The following is a 21,781-nucleotide window of genomic DNA, read 5'->3' on the forward strand; positions in this document are numbered from 1 at the left end:
CACACTCACACACGTGTATTGGATGTTTGACACACACAAGCTCTAATTGAACACCATATAATGAGCTGATAACGGTAGAGGACAATTGCCATCCGTTCCATACCATCACCAAAATATTATTTTGTCACTAAATCGCATACCTCGTAACTCCATTTTTTATAAAACATTGCTTTGATACCTACTTATTTATAGGTATTGGAACACTAAAAATACGCTCGGAGCGCTTGCACAGATTAGACGTGTCGCAAAAATTATTTAAAATTAAATAAACTATAAACAAGCTAAATAAAACTGTGTGTGAACTACGTTAAACTTATTTTAAACTATCCATAAAAGTGTGGTAACGACTATTCAACAGTGCGCGATAATCACTAATCACCTGGAGGAAAGAAGACGGTCGCTATTTTTCATCTCCCTCTAACGCCGACCGCTGCGCGTAAGTGCATACAATAATCAACCATATCATCAAACTACTAAAAATGGGAGATGAGAAGCAGGCCGCTGGACGTTCATACGGTTCACAACCGGACCTTTCGGATTTGCAAAGAGCAGACGCTGCAGATATGCAAGTCACACTACGAAAACGTAAACAGCCGCCAGGGCCGGACTGTACTTGCACAAGTGAACTATCGTCCTTTAAAAAAGAAATTACAGATTTGTTTAAGACCTTTACTGAAGGTCAAAACCAGTTCTTAAACACATTGCGTGAAGATATGTCCCAAATAAAAACAAAAATAGATAATTTACAACAAACTACAGATAATCTGGCTGCCGACAACAACGAAATTAAAAAAGAGATTTCACAACTTCAGCAGCGTTCTAATACAACAGATGACAAAGTCAAGAGCTTACAGAATGATATCAATACCTTGAAAAGCAGCACTTCTTGCGACATACAAAGAACAGGCACTTACGACAACGAAACATTAATCAGGGAGGTCAGCGAGCGAGGAAACAGAGCAAAAAATGTGATAATCTACGGAATAACAGAACTAGAAGAAGGCAGCGCCGAGGAAAAGCAGGAACATGACAAGAACGCAGTTCTAAGTTTAACCGGATCTGTAATAGATAACATGCCAGCCCCGCGAATGGTGATACGACTGGGAAAATCTAACCCTGCTAAAAATCGGCCTTTGAAAGTTTGCTACGATTGCACCCAGGTACCGAAACAATTGATTCGCAATAGGAACAAAATACACAACAAAGACATTAAAATTTACACGGATCTAACACCTACCCAGCAGAATCACCTCAGACTACTTCGTCAAGAGCTTAGTAATAGGCAAGAAAACGGGGAAAACGACATTACCATCAAATACATTAAAGGTATCCCCAAAATAGTTTCAATTACGCCACCAAAAAACTCCAAGGCATAAAAGATCACAGTGGCAAAACTCAAACTCAAGACGATACCAATGTAACATATGAACTACCAAACTCATACGAAAACCTTAATATGGGTGAAAAATCGCTCAATATTTTTTACACTAATATACGGAGTGTAGTTAAGGCGGGAAAACTCGACGAACTGAAATGTATTATCCACTCCACGCCAAGTAAATTGCACTTAATAATATTAACAGAGACATGGATAAAGTCGGAAGAAGAGAAAGCAAATATACAAATCCCCAATTATTGTCACTACGCAAATTTTAGAACGGATGCCAGAGGCGGAGGCGTTTCCATCTTTGTTCATGATGATCTGAAACACAATATTTTGGAAGAATCCTATACAAACGGCAACAACTACCTATGGATACATATTGACAAACTTAACTTAGATATAGGTGCAATATATAAACCCGGAGATACAAGCAACAGCAGTTTTTTGGAAGACTTTGAACTGACCTTGCAGAGGGAAAGGCGAGCGGTAATACTCGGAGACTTCAATTTAAATTTATTATCACCAGATAAAAATACAGATAAATACAAGGATATGTTGCAGGGATGTGGATTTTCTATACTTAACAATATCGACATAAACTATTCAACTCGAAAATCCGCAACAACTAACAGCATACTCGACCACGTTCTGACTAATCTTACAAACAATAATTTTGATATCTCTCTTTTGGACTCTGCACTTTCGGATCACGTACAGATATTTATAAGTGTAAAAAAAATTAAATTAGAAAGAAAAGAAAGTATAAAATACGAAACGATTGACTATAAAACACTATGTAACTTAGCTGAAGCTCACAATTTCGACTCTCAAAATAACAGCTACAATGATTTACATTCATCAATAAAAAATTGCATTATTAAAAGTACTGTATCCAAAACTAAAATTCTCAATCTACCCCGTAACGATTGGATTAATAAAGAAATCATTAACAACATAAACTATAGAAATCAACTATGGAAATCATTAAAATCTAACCCAAACAATACTAATATCCGCGAAACGTTTATCAAACAAAGAAATAAGACTACAAAACTAATAGCATACTCAAAGAAAAAATACTACTCTGAAAAATTTTCTAATCTCAAGAATGATCCGAAAAAAACCTGGGCCTTAGTAAATGAACTATCGTGTAATAGAATAAAACATGAACGCCATCCTCCTAAATTAATAAGTAATTCTGTAATTGTCACCAACGGCGATGCAGTATGTGAAATTTTCAACGATTTTTTTATAAATGTAGGTCTTGATTTGGCTCGCAAAATACCACAACAAAACCAGAACCAAATGTCTACTTTCGAACACTCACCATCAACATCAGATCAGCTATCAAATCTAATGCCATGCTCAGAAGACGAAATTTCTAAAATTATTGATTCTTTAGATAGCAACTCCAGTGTAGGCCTTGATGGCATTAGCACAAAGTGCATAAAAAGCATAAAAAATTACATTGCTCCACAGCTAACTAACTGTATAAATGAATGTTTAGCAAGTGGTATTTTTCCAGATGAGTTAAAACTTGCTAAAGTCAGCCCAATCTACAAAACGGGTTCCAAAACTGAACCGGGCAATTACCGTCCAATATCTATCTTACCGGTGATTTCCAAAGTGTTCGAAAAGGTTCTTTACAACCGCCTTGACAATTATCTAACAAATATAGGGTATCTTTTTGAACGCCAATACGGCTTCCGCTCTAAATCGAGCACATTATCAGCAACTATAGATTTGATAACCAAAATTAGATCGTCAATTGATGCAAAAAACTTAGTCTTAGGTATATTTATTGACCTAAAAAAGGCTTTCGATACTGTAAGTCACCCTATACTTCTTAATAAACTCACCAGCATCGGGATAGTGGGCAATGCCCATAAAATATTTTCGTCCTATCTTTCAAATCGTTATCAAGTCGTTAAGATTGGCAAATACCAAAGCACAGCTAAACTCACAACATGTGGCATCCCCCAAGGATCGTTATTAGGACCGCTTCTCTTTAATATCTATATTAATAGCATAAGTACACTTACTCTACATGGTGATATATCCCTATATGCGGATGACACGTGTATTTTCTATTACGGCTACTCAATAACTGACATCGTTAAATCAGCACAGGAAGATCTAGAATTATTACATACATGGTTTCAGCTCAACCTGCTGACAATAAACGCCTCTAAAACATCGTACATGATATTTAAATCTAAAAATAAAAAATATCCTACATTTAACCCATTAACTGTTAACAATACCTTAATTAAACAATCGGCACAAGAGAAGTACCTAGGTCTCATACTAGATGATGGCCTTACGTGGACTGCTCACATAAAACAAATTAAGTCAAAGTTGATTTCTATTCTGGCCTCCATTAGAAATATTGTTACTTTAATTCCTCACCAAGTACGCTGTAATATATATAATTCACTGATAAAATCCCGGTTGAACTATCTTATCGAAGTTTGGGGCAGTGCCTGTAAAACTAATCTTAAAGAAATTCAAATAATCCAAAACAAATTAATAAAAAAACTTTTTCATTTTGATCATTTAACACCTACAACAACAGTTTATTCCAAAACTAAGCTAATGAGCATAAATCAACTATATTGTTACAATACCAATTTACTAATAAGGAACATACTGCACAAAGAAATACACTGTCAAATCTCATTTAAAACCAACAAAGAAAGTGGCAAAAGAAATCTTCGAAGTGCAAACAATCTATGCTTACCCTTTGCGCGAACTAAAAACTTCGGTAATAAAAATTTTACATACCAAGGTGCACGAATATATAACGACCTTCCCAAAAATATAAAAGACTCACCAAGTTTACCAATCTTTAAAAATAAATTAAAATCACATATACTTTCTGAAATTCCGATTATCTAAATACGGCCCTGACAAACGCAATGTCTTATCACCAGGCTTAGCAACCGGCCGGTTCCGATCACCCGGTGCCGTGCCGCCGCGTAAAATATTAATGTAAATTCACCTACCTACCACACACATATCTTTTTTCCAAAAGAGAAAAAAACATGTTTATGTGATATATATATATGTTTTGAGAAATATTCTATTGTTTGGTAGAATAGTTAGTTTTATTTAAGTAATAACTTTGTTTAATTATTTATTTCAACATATTATGTACCTATGCATGTAGGCGCTCACTACATTTGTAAAATACCTTTACTCATTAAGTGAAATGTAATTATTTCTTTTGAGTTAATAAATGTCTTTAACCAGAAATAGCAGTAAACTTTATGAACGTTATAAACTATCAACAGTAGCAACCAAGTAGGTAATTTAAATTATCTAAAATTTAGTATAAAAGATGAAAAACGTAATTTACAAGGCGTAAGATCAAAAATAAAGGAAAAAGGCAAATGACAAACAATAAAAAAACAGGAATGTGACCTGTGACGTGTGATGCATGTAGAGAGGCAGCACCCGCCAGGGTCTAAGGACTATGTGAGAGTTGAAAGTGATAGATTAAATATCCTAGCTCTAACGACTCTGTTCTGAACAGGGTCGAGATATGCAGCTATAAGAAGCAGGGAACGTTGTGCAAGCCTACCTCCCTCGGAAGACAAACTCCCGGGAGCACTCGGACACGTATCATCTACATGCTGCCCGACTTCATTTCATTTAATTGCTCCTTCTAGATCCCAGTTATCGCGAGTGTTCCGAGTTTCCGACGTGCGCCAGGCCGGTTTTTTTACTTAACGGAAACGTTCGAGTGACACACTAATGGTAGACAAAATAGTCAAAGAAATTCCTTCAAACTAAGACGACTACTTCAACTCTTTACTCAAACGAATTACGAGTATTATACATTAAATGGTTATCCGTAAATGAAGTAAGCTATTAAACAGACCGCAGTCTAGCCGGCCGGTAGATGTGACCGCGCACGCGGTCATTTCGATTCGAACCCAAATTGTTATTTAAGGTCCCTTGTATTAGACATACCTAACCGGCAGTTCGTATGTTCGTATCCACGTCAAATCAATACTTGAATAAATCTCTTGTTTAACCTATTAAGTTTTTGATTAGATTAACAGTTGTGTTTAAGGTTTAGATTAACACATAAACAAATGTGTTTTCCCCTCACTAGCTCGGAAACACGTGTTTTGTCCTTTAATACCAGCGGGTAAAAACGCATTTTATCCACTAGTGGGTAAAGTAATTTGACCTTGAATAAAGTCAAATTAACTGCTTTAAAATTGCTAAAAGTAGGTGAATATAGTAATAAAGATGATTTACCACCTGTGGAACTACTGGAAGCAGTGATAAACGCATTTTTTGCGTTGTAGTTTCCTCGCTATAGTGAGGGGAAAAGTTTTGTGTTACACTCGGGTGCAAATGTATTTTACTTCTCGTGTGTTAAAAAACTCGCAAGTTCAGGATTCTATTCTCGAACCACTCGCTTCGCTCGTGGTTCAACTATAGAACCCTTCCACTTGCTCGTTTTTCAATTCCACACTCGGCGTTAAAATACAACTTTGCCCCCTTGTATAACAAATAACTATTTCTATCTGGATTCAAACCCAAAGGAATTATCGGCTTCATGTGACTTTATGAATATCATCAAAACTTACTAATTCGACTAGAACATTAGTTATCTATAAATATTGTCGCTCTAAATGTCTCTTATTACACTTCTTTGTAGCTGCCAATATTAGAGTGAAACCAAAACTACTTAAGTCTGTTAGAGCAAAGTCTGCATACATTTACATTCCCTACGATATGGTCCCACTCTGATGCTTGTTCCAGACTTTTTTCTTATGGGTACAATATGACAGATGAAACTAACCATATAGAATACTAGCTTTTGCCCGCGGCTTCGCTCGCGTTAGAAAGAGACAAAAAGTAGCCTGTCACTCCATCCCTTCAACTATATCCACTTAAGAAATCACGTCAATTCGTCGCTCCGTTTTGCCGTCAAAGACGGACAAAAAAACAGACACACACACTTTCCCATTTATAATATTAGTATGGATGTCTGAATCTGAACTGGGAATGGTAATGGTCATTTTTACTATGAAGGACGATTTTCTTGTAACACCTCAATTTACATATTAACTACCCATATTAAGTCATTAGGGTGGTTATGGTGATTAAGAAAATAAACATGAGCTCATTGGGTTTGAGCGACGAACGTCAATATTTTGGGCAGATGTCAAAGTCACGTGTCCGTGTATAGATACAATGTTGGAATGTTTTCGTTGTGTCGTGTTGCAACCATGTCCGCACAATGTGTCACAACATGCCGAGCGCCGGCGCGGGCACGTAGCGAGACGTCGCACGTGACCGCGGCTCATGCTGCCCCCAACCTCACAATCACTTTCATAATTCGGATACATCTTATAGAAGCATAAACAAGCAATCTACCATATGAAATATCGTTTTCGAAAAATAGTTTTCTAACTCGACAGACACTTGACAGGTGTCATTACTGTAACCACCCCCTTTCCATCCGTGGATGTCGTAGAAAACGACTCTGGGGTTTGGGTTCAATTGTGATGTAGGCGGTGGGCTAGAAACCTGTCACTGCGAACGACAATTTCGTAGGAGGTAGGATATAGCGAATGATATTTTGTGTGGTAGGGCACAGCACAGCGGATATCATCTCGCTCGAATCTGGAGCAGTGTCCAACTGGGGAAGTACCTCCGCCTTACAGTAGACCACAGCCAAATAGCACTAGACCCTACTCATAGTGTTGTGTTCTTGCCGGTGAGAAAGGCTGGCAGAGCTCAACGAGGGTGCGGTGTGCTGGTGACCTATTGGCGGTCTACGAGGGTCATGCCAAAAGAAATTAGATACTCAAAATTTATATACTTTATTCTTTATTACAGCTATCTATTTTTTCGTCCGTCTCATACACGTTTTCATCCGTCTAATCTAAACCACTTAGAAAATACCGATGACCACTCTTCTTTAGACACCTCAGAAATTTCGTAATTATACGCAGCCAACGCATCTTCTTTGTTCTCAAATCGCCTTCCTTTTAATTTTTCTTTAATTTTAGGAAAAAGATAAAAATCACAGGGGGCTAGGTCAGGGGAATATGGGGGGTGGGGCAGAATAGTCACGTTTTTTGAGCTGAAATAGTCAAGTGTTCTAGCGGAAGTGTGCGGGGCAGCGTTGTCGTGGTGCCAGAGCAGGTGCCGGGTTCCTGACTTCGGCCGCTTGTCACACCAAGCTGACAGTACTCTTGAGGCACAAACTGTCACATACCATTCTGAATTAACTGTCTTTTGATCTTCTAGCACTATTGTAGCAATATGTCCCGTCTTGCAGAAAAATGAGGCAACCATTTGTTTTTGTGTGCTTCGGGTTCGGCGACATTTTGTTGGCGTCGGCTCATCTTCAAAACACCATACTGTGGACTGTCGCTTTGTTTCGGGATCGTAGTTATATAGCCATGTTTCGTCACCTGTAAGTATATCATATACGTTTTTGTTCTCGCCTGCGTCGAATTTATCTATCATAAATTTGCACCAATCCACGCGACGGTCTTTCTGTAAATCGGTGAGCTTGTGCGGCACCCATCTTGAACAACGCTTATGAAGAGACAGTTTACTATGAATTATAGTTTGCAATGCTGCTGATCCAATGCCCAGTTCACGCTCGAGCTCTACATATGTAATTCGTCGGTTCGCACGAATATTTTTTTCCACAGTCTTTACATTTTCTTCAGTGACTGCGGTTGGCGGCCGTCCGATCTTCGCCTCATCTTCAAAGCTCTCCCGTCCTCTTTTAAATTCAGAAAACCAATTGAAAACAGTTGCACGTGAACACGCAGACTCTCCAAAAGTCGAGACTAAAAGTTCAAAACACTCTTGAGGTGTTAAACCTTTTTTAAAGTCATAATATATCATAACACGAAAATCACGTCGAGTAAGCTCCATTGTTGCGGAAAATTCCCGCCAAAATTATTTAGAAAAAAAATAATTAAAAAAGGAATCCTAAGAATTTCCAAGTATTCCATTTTTAAACTTATAAGCAGATAACCTACCTTTACATTGGTGTATAACTGGCCAGTATCAATCAAATGACCATGGAGTATCTAACTTCTTTTGGCATGACCCTCGTATTGTCCTTTGTTTGAGTCGTCGGCAACCCAGACCCTCCTTAGAACTTGTACACTCTTTTTGCTGTGTACTTAACACAGCAAAAAGGAGTGTACTTACAATGTACAAGTTTCTAATGGGTTGGTAACGCGCATATGACACTCCTTGAGTTGCAGGCGTCTATAGGTGATGGTGACCGCTTTCCATCAGGCGGGCCGTATGCTTGTTTGCCACCGACGTAGTATAAAAAAAATCCGATTTCATCTTCGGTTCAAGACCCAAGAATGAAAAATAATACTTTATTCTTTATTTATTTATTCCTTAAATTAACATTATCAGCCTAGCTAAACATGTCAATCGTACAGGAGGGTATAAACATGATACACACATAGGAGGGTATAAACATGGTACACTTATATAAAATAGTGTGGCGGAACAATAAATGTGGATAAATAGTAGGTACTCACAAGTGGATCGAACTTGGAGTCGTGATAGACTTGGAGACTGATAGAGTTGGAGTAACGGGCGCTGATCGCAAGGAATTACGACTCCGTGCTGTAAAACATATCCAATTTTCTGTCGCAGGCCAGTATGTCATTGAGAAGGGTTAAAGCGTGGTGTAGTGGAGGGTGCGACAGAGCATGGGTGCGTGCCACCGGGATGGCGAATAGTCTGTCGGCGGGGACGGATTTGTAAACCGGTGACTGTACGCTGACACTTTGAGTGAAATGGGCGACAACAAGGAAGGGTTAGAAATTTGGCCGCGTATTAACCTAAAGAAGAATTTTACAAGGGACAAATTCCTTGTGCACTCTAGTGAAGTATAGTTTACCATTCCTAGTACATAGAGGGTGGGGTAAAGATGTGGATGATATCCATAGGTTTTAAGGAAAAGTGCAGAAAAACAACGATAAATATAGACCTATTGCTATTTATATGCGATCAAAACCATGTCACTGATACCAGGGGGATTTAGCACGATGAACCACGGATTCAAGCGGGATGGGATGGATCTGGCCGAGCAACACTAAGATGATAGTCTGATCTAATAATCCAGAATCTGGTCTGACTATCTACTCCTACGATTTAGCACAGTAGCTGGTAGGTCCTACATATGAAAGGATCTGCAATCTGGTCTTACTCGGATGGTAAACGAAGCCTTTAAGAGGTTTTGACCGGTTTCCTAATGACTTTCATCAAAAAGACCTACAAAATCTTTCAGGAATCTAAGAGTCTGGTTATGCTGCTTTTATGTTGTAACAGAAAAAGTAGAACTTTTTATTGTAAGTCATGAGGTGAGTGATGAGGTCATGAGGTGGAAACCTCAGTACTAAAGTAGTCTAGTGTCCCTTGTGAGAGCGATAACAGAATTTTGTCTGAATTCACCATAATCAATCGTGGATGTCAGTAGATATTTTAGTCAATTATTTACGAAAACAAATGAGTTGGTAGCTTGGGCGTTTTGGAAGGTCCAGACTTCCAGAGCAATAGAGAAATTATTCGAACTGTTTGTAAGTAGATATCAACGTCTGTGTTCTCGAACTGAAACTTTACTTTATGCTAATACAGTAATACGTGCACTAGTTTTTATAGTGATATTGTATGTATTTAGGATGATATTCGAGTAAAATATTTTAGTTATTATAATGTGTCACCCGCAATACAAAGACGGAGAAGTATGAGCGAACTGCGCGATAACTGATGAACAATTAGACGCCAGAATCAGCCTGACGGAATGGCAATGAAGTTGTGTCGCCGACAGTTAGTTAATTATAAGTACCGTAAATACGAAACACAACAAACAGTACGTTTTACCGATTCTTGATTGCTTGCTTTATTGTATGGCTTGCATTGTTTAATCTGCTAACTCCGTGCTAAACTGTGGTTAATTTTGCGTTCCTAATCTAATTGTTGTTTTGAAGATAAGGATAGAAGGTACTTCACGTATAGGTACTCTACTAATTAGTTAATTTACGATGAGAGTCATTATAAGGATTTTAATCAGATTAATAATTGTTTTCGTCCCGTGAAATTAAAAACATACAATTTTCACTGAGTGATATTCTAAGTGCCAATACACGGCATAGTTATGTTATATTATAGCATACCTAATAAAATTCCAGATTTCTAACGAAAGTGGAAGATTTTGAGACTGATTGAGAAAAACAAATCATGTTATTATTTAAAGGTGTAAATGAGTTGTTACTAATGTGCTGAGTCGTTAGCTGGAGGTCGACAATCGTCGCGGCGCCCACGCCATTAGAGCCAGCCAGCCTAGACTGTTGTTCCCACAGTGGGCTAGCCACTGCCGATTGATAGTCTGAAGCGAACCAGCATAAGCGTTATCGTTCAATAGGTACCTTGTTGCATGCATCTAGGTCACAGTTGCTTAAGCCGAATGCTCGCTTGGACAGGGCGACCGATCAGCATAGGCTGTATAGAAATGAGTAGCGACGACACACGGTAGACACTCAATTCTATTAATAATACAGTATTACATAGGTACGTCAACCTTATGTAGTTTGCTGCAGGCGCAGTTACTCTTATGCTTTATTGAAGTCAAAACCGGGGCATTACATGCTGAAATACCTTAACGTTTTGAATTTCGACACATTGACCATGTTGGTTTTATAAATCTGCGTGAACTACTAATTCCGCGAAGTTTTGAACGAAATAGCTTTATAAGTGTGATTTGAGCGTAGGTCCAGTAAGTCATAGTGAGACATGCCAGATACCTTATACGTTATTACGCCATTATACGCATGCTCCATGAGATTGTTACATTAAGGGGGTAATTAGTTAGGTGTGTTATACAATACACATCGAACACTGATAACAGAGCCCAACTAAGCACTTGTCATTCAAAGTCTGCTATTCAAAGCGAAGTCGAAAAAATACACAAATCAGTAGAGTAGAGGTATAGTTTAAACTTCAACATGATCGTCGCAGCTACCGAACGTAAAACTTATTTACTTCGCATGTTTATTTAATATATTTAGGTATTGTCGCTTTGTATGGTTCGTGAACTTTGAATTGTTTAAATATTCTTGCGGAAAGACTCAAGAAATAAATAGGTTAAAATGAGCTAATAATGCTTAATTTTCCTGGTAGTTGCAAGAACTTAAAACAATGAATCATAAAACAACACAGAGGTTATTTATAGATGACTACTAGTTTTATTATTGCCTATTTATTCGTACAATTCTAAGTTAAATATGAAAAGGATTTTGTTGTCTAATGGAGCTACATAAACATGATTATTATATTTATTAAGTATATTTCTACATCTGGTACGTCCTAAGCATGTATATCTACTTATATACTTATGTTCCACTTATATACCTAGTTTCCACTTATGCGTGGATGTATAGGTACATGCAATACTGAACTGCATATATAATATATAGTGTATAAGCCTTACACGGGCGATAAATTAAACCAGACATGGAATTCATGAAAATTTATAGGTACCATATAGGTATTTTGAATATTTTGTATGGGCACAATTTTTATTGAAATTTTAAAGTTATCTAATTACATTTATTATGAGAATACATTCGCCGGTATTAGACATGTTTACTGATAGGTTTGTAATGATTTTAGTGAGTGAAACAGAACTTGGACGATCCACTAGACTCGACCTGAACTATCATTATGTTATGTTAAATATCATTAGACAGACAGCGGCTACTTTAAAATCTTAAGCATCTTATTATGTAGTTGAATAATAATGAACCGATATCGATTAGATCTATTTGCTGACTAGAAGATAATATAAACAACAGGAGACAAAAAAAAAAAAAAAAAAATACAGGTTCAGGAATGAAATGAGACTCACCCGTCGACGTGATGATGGTGATCGTGGGCGTAAGCGGGCGGCGGGCCCGGCGTGTAGGCCTCGTAGGGGTGCACCGAGCGGTAGTCGTCGCGGCGCTCCGGCGACGGGCTCATCTCGGGGCTGCGGCGAAAGATAAGCACGCTGCCGCCGTCGGTGGAGGCCGGCGTACCCGCCGGCTTGAACAGCGTCTCCTCGAGGTGCGGGTAGGTCTGCATGTCGCGCGCGTGTGCCGCCGGCCGCAGCTCCTGGTAGCTGCGCGAGTGGGACGGCGACAGCCCGCCCTGGTGGGCGTAGCCGAATGCCGGCAGGGGGGGCGGGCTCTCTGCCTCGCCGCCGCCCGTACCCTCCGCGCCGCAATCCGCCTCGCCTTCTGCGCACACGCATACATGTTTGGTTTATGCTATGATCGTTTCACTGGACTGGACTTAACATCGCATACAGTTGTCTTACCCGAGACAACGATTGGCGTATGCGTCCTCGTTATTTGTGTTGTAATTTTACGTTAGACATGCACATATGTTCACAAGTGTATTCACTAGAATATTAATGGCTCTATGTTTCAAGTACTACAACCAGATATTCTACGGTATTCAGTAGCTATAAGGTTTAGATACAAAACAATTTAGCTAAAATCCAATTTTATCATGATCTCAGACAAATCAATTGCTAGTTCAGTAATTGTATTTAGATTTTAATTTAGGTTAATCAGCGGGATTGCGCCAAAAAATGTTTTTAACTATAAAAGGGAATATATTTAGTCATTTGGTAACGTCTAATGTTAATTTTTTCAAGGCAAAAGTTGTTCTGATGAGTCATTTGGCAGCCTCCTCGTTTATAATATAGGTAAAGTTTCTTGCAATTAGGTAATCCAGTGATATAATGTATAATATATTGCACGTCATACGAATACTAAAATTAGGGTACGTACGTATACTAAGTACCTAAGATCAACCAAACACCATAATTTAATGGTGCCTATTCTGATTTCTGTTGCATAACGAGATTAACGAGACACCTGCCAATTGAGCTAAATCAGAAAACAGCCGCTCATCTTATCTTGTCAAGGCTGGTTGAGCCTGCCTGGTTGCATCCAACAGCAGTTGTTTGGGAATCGTATATACGCCGGCGTTGCGGTTGGTGACGTAGAACTGCACGCCAACTGCACTGTGTGCCAACTGCAGTTTCCATACAAGTTGCAGTTACGGTGCAGTCCATCTACATATGTCGGTCCTTAGGTTATAGTATCATCTTGCTGGTAAGAAATGACAGGCACATACTACCAAACCGTTTGATCAATCTAATACCCAATCTATCAGATTTATACAAAGTACTACGCACAGGTTACAATCAGGGCAAACGAACGTAGTTTTAGTGAAAACTTGCGAGTACATTAGGTCACATACCTACAATGGAGCATTAAATGTTAAAATAAATAATCGACGAATTTCCATAAACAAAGTTAAAACCCGTTAATGGTCTACTTAATGGCGATAAGGTCAATAAACAGTTTAATTACGGGTGCTCATTTAGGGAAAAGTTTAGCACGCGTTGGTACCTAATTAGTTAGTTCACTTCATTTGTGCGAACAGCACCTCTTACTTACTTTCCTCTCAAATGTAGAATAAATTATAATTATACATATGTGACATAGCAAAAGCTTAGTTATGAGGGTAGTTTTTAAAAGCAGCATAATGGACAGGGTACCTTGGGAAATAGTTTTAAGATACCTACTGTAGATCGTTTTCAAACCACATCATGTTTCAATAGAGAAAAGTCTTAAGTACATGAAGCACAAGGACCCTTTATGCACGGTACGCCACAGTTGTAGTGTTTACTAGGGTATGCAAAAACCGGTTAACTTAAAAAACCGGTTAATAACCGAGACTTTTCCTTCAAAACCGGTTAACCGGTTATTAACCGGTTTTGAGGATTTTTAGTAAATGGCCGTACTACGCAATAATTACCATTACCTTTAAGAATTCTGATGTTGATGATATCGTAGCAGGTATTACTTGCACGATGAAGATCATTTTATCCAGTTTTTGGAAATTTGGTAAATGCGGAAATTGCTAAAAAAGGCTTGTGTGGTTTGATTGTGATTCGTCAGTTTTGCGTTTTCTAGGCATGTCGCGAAGGTGTAAAGCTCCCAGAGCCCCTAGTAATACAAGCAATTGATGTAAGAAAACCAAGATCTCCATTTTACCTTTCTTTTAAAAAATATAGTTTGAAATATACGGTAGACTCCGGTTACAACGACGCTCAAGGGACCGCTGATATTACGTCGTACTAACCGGATGTCGTACAAAACGAATTTCATTTCTTTTAATTAAAAGTAATATCTACATCTCTATTATGTACTAAAACATTTCAATCAATAGGTTTATTTACAGGGTATTATTATCATAGTATTAAGCCTGTGTGGTGACGGGTTAAGAATTTCACCACCCCCTTTCTTCCCGTGGGTGTCATAGAAGGCGACTATGGGATATGGGTTAAATTGTGGCGTAGGCGAGAGGCTGGCAACCTGTCACTGCAATGTCACAGTTTCGTTTTCTTTCAACCCCTTATTTGCCAAGAGTGGCACTGAAGCTTTATTAGTTTCATGTGTTCTAGCTTATAACATTAGACCCGAGGCGAACAAATTGTTAAAATTATAAAAGCAATACTTCAAAAAGTTACATGGCCACAATGTAATCTTGCTATTTGTTGTAGGCAAGACAGGGGGCCGTGCTCGGGTGGAAGTAGCATTGTTTCCTCAATTTACTAGTAAAACCAAAAACGTTCGCTCGTCGCTGCAACCGGACTTGACGGACGGATTCTGTGTAAAATGTGTCGTAAAAAGCGGCTAGTCGTTAAAATCGGAGTCGTAATAAACAGATGTACTTTCATACTATCACATACGAAAACCAAATAAATACCTGTGCTTATGTCGTTGTAAGAGGTTTGATGTTAGGTCTATGCGGAGTCGTAATATACTAACCGGACTCTACTGTATTGTATAAAATGTATAATTGAGTAGACTCGGGACTAATTTTTAAAATAAAATCATTACAGATAATAATGTTGTCAATGAAAAGTAATGAATAACTCTTTATTATTACAAAACATTAAATAATTACGTATTTTTGAACCTTTTAATGCCTAATTTTCCAAATTTTGAGAAATAAATACAGTTTCGGTTATTAACCGGTTAGAGACTATAAAAACCGGTTTTTAACAGAGGCCAAAAAGTCTCGGTTAACCGGTTTTTCGGTTAACCGGTTTGCACACCCTAGTGTTTACTAAACTAAGAGTAGGAAGCTGCATGTTACCTTTAAGGCAGTTGTTGTTTACTTCAGCAATGAGAGCGTCCAGTTCGAGGATTTCTGTTTTGAGCCAAGGGCTAGTGATCGCGGCTGCGGTCCCGGTCCACGCTTCGTGCAGCATGGCGATCTGTGTTTACGTATTAAGTTACAAATGAAAGAAGTTAACCGACGTGTGCTCAGTAGGGCTGCACACTGTAGACTGAGGCGAGCAGGCGACGGAGCGCGGGCGCAGCCGCCGATACGCCGGCGCGGGCGCGTGGCGCATCCCCGCCACGGCGAGCCCTCATTGGTCATTCACTCCCTGAACTTTTTTGGCCCTTGTATTCCTTTTTTGGGAGGGTCCCGAGCTCCTCGTAACCGCATTTAAGTAAGCCTATTAATACATCTAATTATTATGTTCATATTACATTACTTGCATATCTATATATAAAAGTTGGAGGGTACTTTAAATGAATTAACGTGTACAGATTTAGACAGATTTATTATCCTAAAATTTGCAATTGCTCCTACCTACTACAGGATACTAGTCTCCATCCGAAGTGAGTGGTTTATTTAGTCAAATTTATTTTATTGTTCCGGTTCCATAAAAATGTCCGAAAAAAATGCAAAAAAGATCTCCTGCATCCGGAATTCTAGGTAATCTTTGCCTGAAGTGTTTATGATCGTAGAATAAATTTAATATTTTTTTTCTATATATCACACTGATATGATTGCTAATGCACCCCTTTTAACTTTGGGGTAGTTTTATAAAATGTACCTAGTAAATTGGCGTTTTTCCTTAGTGTTATACCTACTTTCCTTAGACATGGACATGCTAGGTGGCTAGGACAGTTGAGCACGTAGCGAATAACTATCTTACTTTTAGATAAAATGCTACGAAATATTCGTTGCATCAGTGAAATGAAAAGTAAATTAGGCAGTACTAGTACAATTTGATCAAGATACCTACTTACAATTTATCAATGTGCCTTCTTGGCTTCGTATCAATGGGCTACGAACGAGTTAATTATTTATAAACAAACTAACATTCAGGCCCATTCAGGTGCGACTGCAACCTTTCTTTCTGCAGCTGAAACTTGTATGGGAACTGCACGCCAATTGCAACGTTGCGCGTCGGCGTAGGTGCGTACTACTAGTACCTATTTAAGTTTTTTTTTTTATAAATGGGCTTCCTCTTGGCCACAGACTAGCCAAAGGCAAAGACGTGGCCTACGATGGAGTGAGCTCGCCCAGAAAATGCCTGTTCACTATTGATTTGAAGGTTGCCGGGTTATATGAACTCGGAAATATAGCCGAATAGTTACAGTAAAGTTCCAATTCGCCTGTATCGACCCTAAATAAAAAGCGTAGTACCTAAGAAAAAAAAAGTTTGTATTGAGTATTTCAAACGTAAACTTGTTATCAAGGTTAGGCAGAAATTAGATGTAGGTAGGTTATAGTATGTAGACAATCTAGCTTAATATAAAGCATGTATGTACGATAGAGGATGTTATCATCTTTGGATGGCAAGGAAGTATAATCGGTCGTGCAGATATTAAATAGTAGACTGTATGTCTAGCGTGCGCGATGTTGAACGGATCAGCTGATCAGCAGCAGCGCTATCGGCGGCGCGGCGGCGGCGCGGGCGTCGTTGATAAGCCGGTATCGACCACGTGCGCGCACCGGCCTTATCGCATACCATCTCCCGACCTACACTTACTAGATATTATAACACCTAACATTTCTATCGCAAGCTACTCATAGGGCAGGCTCGATCATTATTGCTAATTGAGACATATAATTTACAATTTTACATATAGGCACTAGACAGTAGGGGCATTATGCCGTCCCCTATACGACAACAAGGATGAAGCCAATGTACTATCAGGTGCAAAAGTGCATGGCGAATTCATGAATGAATTCATTCATGAATAATTTCTTCATGCAATTTTGCAGCTCATTGTAAGTTTAGCGTTTAAATATGTGTAAATATTCGCAGGCACCGGCTGAACCTGCTGCGAGTCCGACTAAACACAATGCAACGCACCAGCAGGGCCACACTCAATCGCCGATACAGCTTTTTGCTACCAAATAAAATTATGTTTTAAATAATTACCTTCCTCAAAAGTATTATAAACCTTGATGTAAGAAATGGGGCGTTTGTATTTAATTTTGCTTTTGTCCTAAAATATATTAATTTCCCGTATCTATCAAAAAAAGTACTTACCTACTAAGTTATTTAGTCTTATTTGGAGTAAACACAACTCGTACTCTTAGTCTCACATCTAAATAAAATTTATCTTGCAGTTCCCGGACAAGTTTGTAAATATTTAGTACCACAAAAAATATTTTAAAGGAGTTGGTTAAAAGACTAGCTGTCAGCAACTCAGCAGCATGTTTCGGTAAATGTTTGCGATGCTGAAACACAGGACCTGCTCCGAACTGAAGGATTAATCGCTTCGCTCCCGGGAACCAATAAATTTTATCGTATTAGTGGTAAAAAGGTTGTAAATCTTAATAATGCTTGTCGTTTTTCCGGGTTCCAAGTATTAGCACGCGGCTTGCGTGAAAAAAAGTGTTGTGACACTTGTGACAGCGAGTCGCGAGAGTCGACGCCCCGTGGCGAGCGGCGCGCGCTAATCCCACATAAATAAATACCCATAAAACCAATAGCTATTAACGAGTCATCATCGTTGACTGATTTTACTGCCGGCTGTTCCCGGGTCCCGGTCCCGACCGCCCTTTATCTATATTTTAACAACTATTTTATTTCGGGCTAAGCTTGTTACTGTTTCATTTGCATTTGTTTACCAAATGCCAACAAATAGGAAACAATGTCCTTTTATGTTACAATGGAACATATTCTTTAAAGTGACTTCAGTTTAGTGCCCACATTACTTACCTAATTATTAATACATGTATTACTATTTTTATTGTGAATCGGAATTTTATAGTTCAAATCAACACAAAACATTTTTATACATAATTATGGTAGGACATTGAGGCGAGTTATAGTTACTGTTCAGAATTCAGATAATAAAACAAAACTACGCTAGCTAAAATTGTTGAAATATTGACTTGATTTACACATAGGTATGTATTATTGTTCTGTTTATTAGAATAACCAAACCAATACATACTATCAAAGTACTGTGACATGTCAGGCATTTATGATTAATTTGCCCGGGTTCAACAGTGCTACTTATCCTTTGTGTTTAGAATGCAATCGCAGGTAAAAAGCTAAAAACTACGTAATGACTCAACTCTCAACAATGACACGGCGTGCAAAAAAAATCTCTAAGCTGTAACATTTACTATGTATTCGTTTTTAACTAGGTGAAAGTGACCAGCACGGGAAGCATGGTCGCGCGATAGACGATAAAATATCAGGCCGTCCCTATCGCACTATTAGTAAGTGCGATAGGGACGGCCAGATGTTTTATCATTTATCGCGCGACCATGCTTCCCGTGCAGGTCCATAAATGATTAATCGTATTGCAAAACCTGTCGTGATTGTTTTTCACCGAATGGTTTAACCGGAAGATCAGCGCTGGAAGTCGCCAGCAATATGCTGAGGTTAAACCATTTCGTGGCACCTTCTCGTTTTTATGTGTTCCTATTTGTAATATTTTTCTCTTTTGTGTGTTTACGAATAAAATTTATTCTATTCTATTCTATTCTATTCTAAATACAATACTTATTGTTTTCACCACCGCCAAATTCCATTCTAATCTCGAACCACTCGCTTCGCTCGTGGTTCAACTATAGAATCCTTTCACTTGCTCGTTTTTCAATTCCACACTCGGCGTTAAAATACAACTTGGCCCCCTTGTATAACAAATAACTATTACCTATGTGTATTGAAAAGCTCGCGGCGCTCAACATTCCACATTCTGAACCACTCGTTACACTCGCGGTTCAATATTTGAAACCTTTTGCTAGCTCGAGAGCCAATATTGGCACGTGCGGCTAATCAACAACTTTACCCCCTCCTAAAACAAATTGCTATTTTACTAAAAATATTAAAAATCTTCCACTGTCATGTCAAGCATAACAAAAATGAATTTTCGAAATTAGTGAAACCATTCACACACGATTCCACGACCAATATAATCAGGATTCATCATTTATAAATGTATGATGTACATTTATAATGTAAATACTCGTGTTTAACTCCTTCGTGTAAATATAAATATCACTATTAAAAATACCACAGACCCTTAGTTATCGCTGATACACCGCCAATTTAATTCTCGTAGGAATTACATAACTATGTACCTATTTGTATTTATGTAAAATTATCACTTCCCATTAGTATATTTTCCTTCCACCATGTGTAATTATTTTTTTCCCACGGTGCTATGCCGGAAAGAAATAATAAAATGTTAGAAGTTGAAAGTTCTTGTAAGGGATTACTCGAAGGTGATTTAGGTGATCCTATTGTTTCGTCATAGAGACTAATGAGGTTCGGGGAAGGGAGCGGCGTGTGGTACATTTAGTTATAAACGCAGCACACTGTCCGCGTGGCCACACTCAGCATTGCAAAGTAGCTGCCAGCCGTCTATTGTTATCAAAGCCCACCTCAGGGGAACACTATAACATGCTTCTGTCTGTCACCGTTAAAGCGTACGTTAAATTTGATTGTATGGGAAATTCCATAGATGTCTGCTGCATAACGATGATGTATCTGTCAAATGTGGTTGATGCAACTGGCCCTAAGTTGCTTACTGTAGTAGAGGAACCGATCCATTTTCCAATGTAGAACTCATACCCACAGCCCCATTTTTACGAACAAACTCAATTTGTGAAGGTAGGTAGGTATACCTACCTACGTATGATGGCTATAATATTCGTGTCCTCCGTACTGTCCTTAAATGACATTTAAATCGATTATATAAGAATCGCGAGTAATTAAACCACACCATATTGAGCCAGATTATTTTTAATCATATCACAGGATGAATTTCTTGACATGAAACTACAACGTTTACGTTATCGACGACATTCGTTGATGGGCCATGTCATAAATTACTTACTAGTGTAAGATATTTTAAGATACCTACTCTTTGGTAGGTAGTTGAAAAATCTAAGCTACTTTAATTTTAAACTTATTAGTTATTATACGTATGAGTATCGTGTACACAGCAATCTCCTTCCATAAACTGAATATCCTGGCAATTCTTTCAAGGTTTTTGCAATGGGTAAAGCGGCTGGGCAATCAAACAGTTAATAAGGAATGACAAATCACTCAAAAATTACATATTCAGACAGATAACAATTTCTCGTAATAGCTAAATAGATATATCATATGAATTTTCTAAAATACACTCATTAAGGGTAGTCGTATCTTAGACGAACATATAGTATTTTAGAATAAAGCTTTTCAGTCGAGTACCATGTTTAGGCCACGAAGCTTGCTGAGTGGCCTAATAGTACGGTACGAGAGTGAAAAGCTTAATTATATCACTATTGTATACAATACTTTTTCTATGAGTCATCATCTTCATCATCAATGGACGAAAATATCATCATTCAAGATAAAATTAATGTTAATAGCATCGTTCACCGTTGTATGAACATCGAATTACCTGGCAACCAATTGCTTGTAATAACCGTCTCTGATGATTGGTCGACAACGCGATAGATAAAAAAAATGTGTTTCAGATGCAAAAAAAATTGCCAGGTATCGCAAATTCGAATAGAACTTGTATGAAGTTATATTTTAGATTTTTTTTTCAGTTAACTAAAGTGAAGTGTAATGAAATATTATAGTTGATTAAGCGTCAAAGACTATCCAACACTGAAAAGTCAGCACGTATAGTTTAGTCTGTGGTGTCCTAATTGACAGATTAATGTCGACGAGTAGAAAGAAATATTATTATTGTACTTATTACTTATCATTTATGATAAGTAATAAGTAAAATATTAGTATATTTGTAAATTAATTATAATAATATAAGATTTTGACTGGTTTTCTGAGTTATCTTGCTCAGTCTGCTCGGCAAGGAATTCATAATTCATAATTTAACTTCACATTTTTTTTCTGCAATTGCTACTTTTCCGAATATTCTGTTTAATGCCTAAGCTACTTAACTTCAATAAATAACTGAGACTCGTACAGAACGTAATTAAGTATGAGGTACTTAGTAAGTTAACACAAACAACTGCGCTACTGCTATTGTATTGTTATTACTT

General features: G+C 38.1%; 1 protein-coding gene across 9 annotated transcripts in view; it reads right to left on the reverse strand.

Moving 5' to 3' along the window:
• Positions 1 to 21,781, reverse strand: part of LOC125241840 (transcription factor BCFI-like) — a 54,954-nt gene that overhangs the window by 16,691 nt on the left and 16,482 nt on the right. For 5 of the 9 annotated variants that reach the window (XM_048150498.1, XM_048150497.1, XM_048150495.1 and 2 more), the window contains exons 2-3: positions 15,614 to 15,734; positions 12,303 to 12,672 (exon numbers count right to left, since the gene is read on the reverse strand). In XM_048150498.1, coding sequence (XP_048006455.1) covers positions 12,303 to 12,672; positions 15,614 to 15,728 — 485 coding nt within the window. In that variant the 5' untranslated portion in view covers positions 15,729 to 15,734. The remainder of the gene's footprint in view (positions 1 to 12,302; positions 12,673 to 15,613; positions 15,735 to 21,781) is intronic. The other 4 variants (XM_048150499.1, XM_048150500.1, XM_048150501.1 and 1 more) reach the window with 1 other exon arrangement.

This window comes from Leguminivora glycinivorella, chromosome Z, assembly GCF_023078275.1.
Source record: "Leguminivora glycinivorella isolate SPB_JAAS2020 chromosome Z, LegGlyc_1.1, whole genome shotgun sequence".
NCBI classification, from domain to species: domain Eukaryota; kingdom Metazoa; phylum Arthropoda; class Insecta; order Lepidoptera; family Tortricidae; genus Leguminivora; species Leguminivora glycinivorella.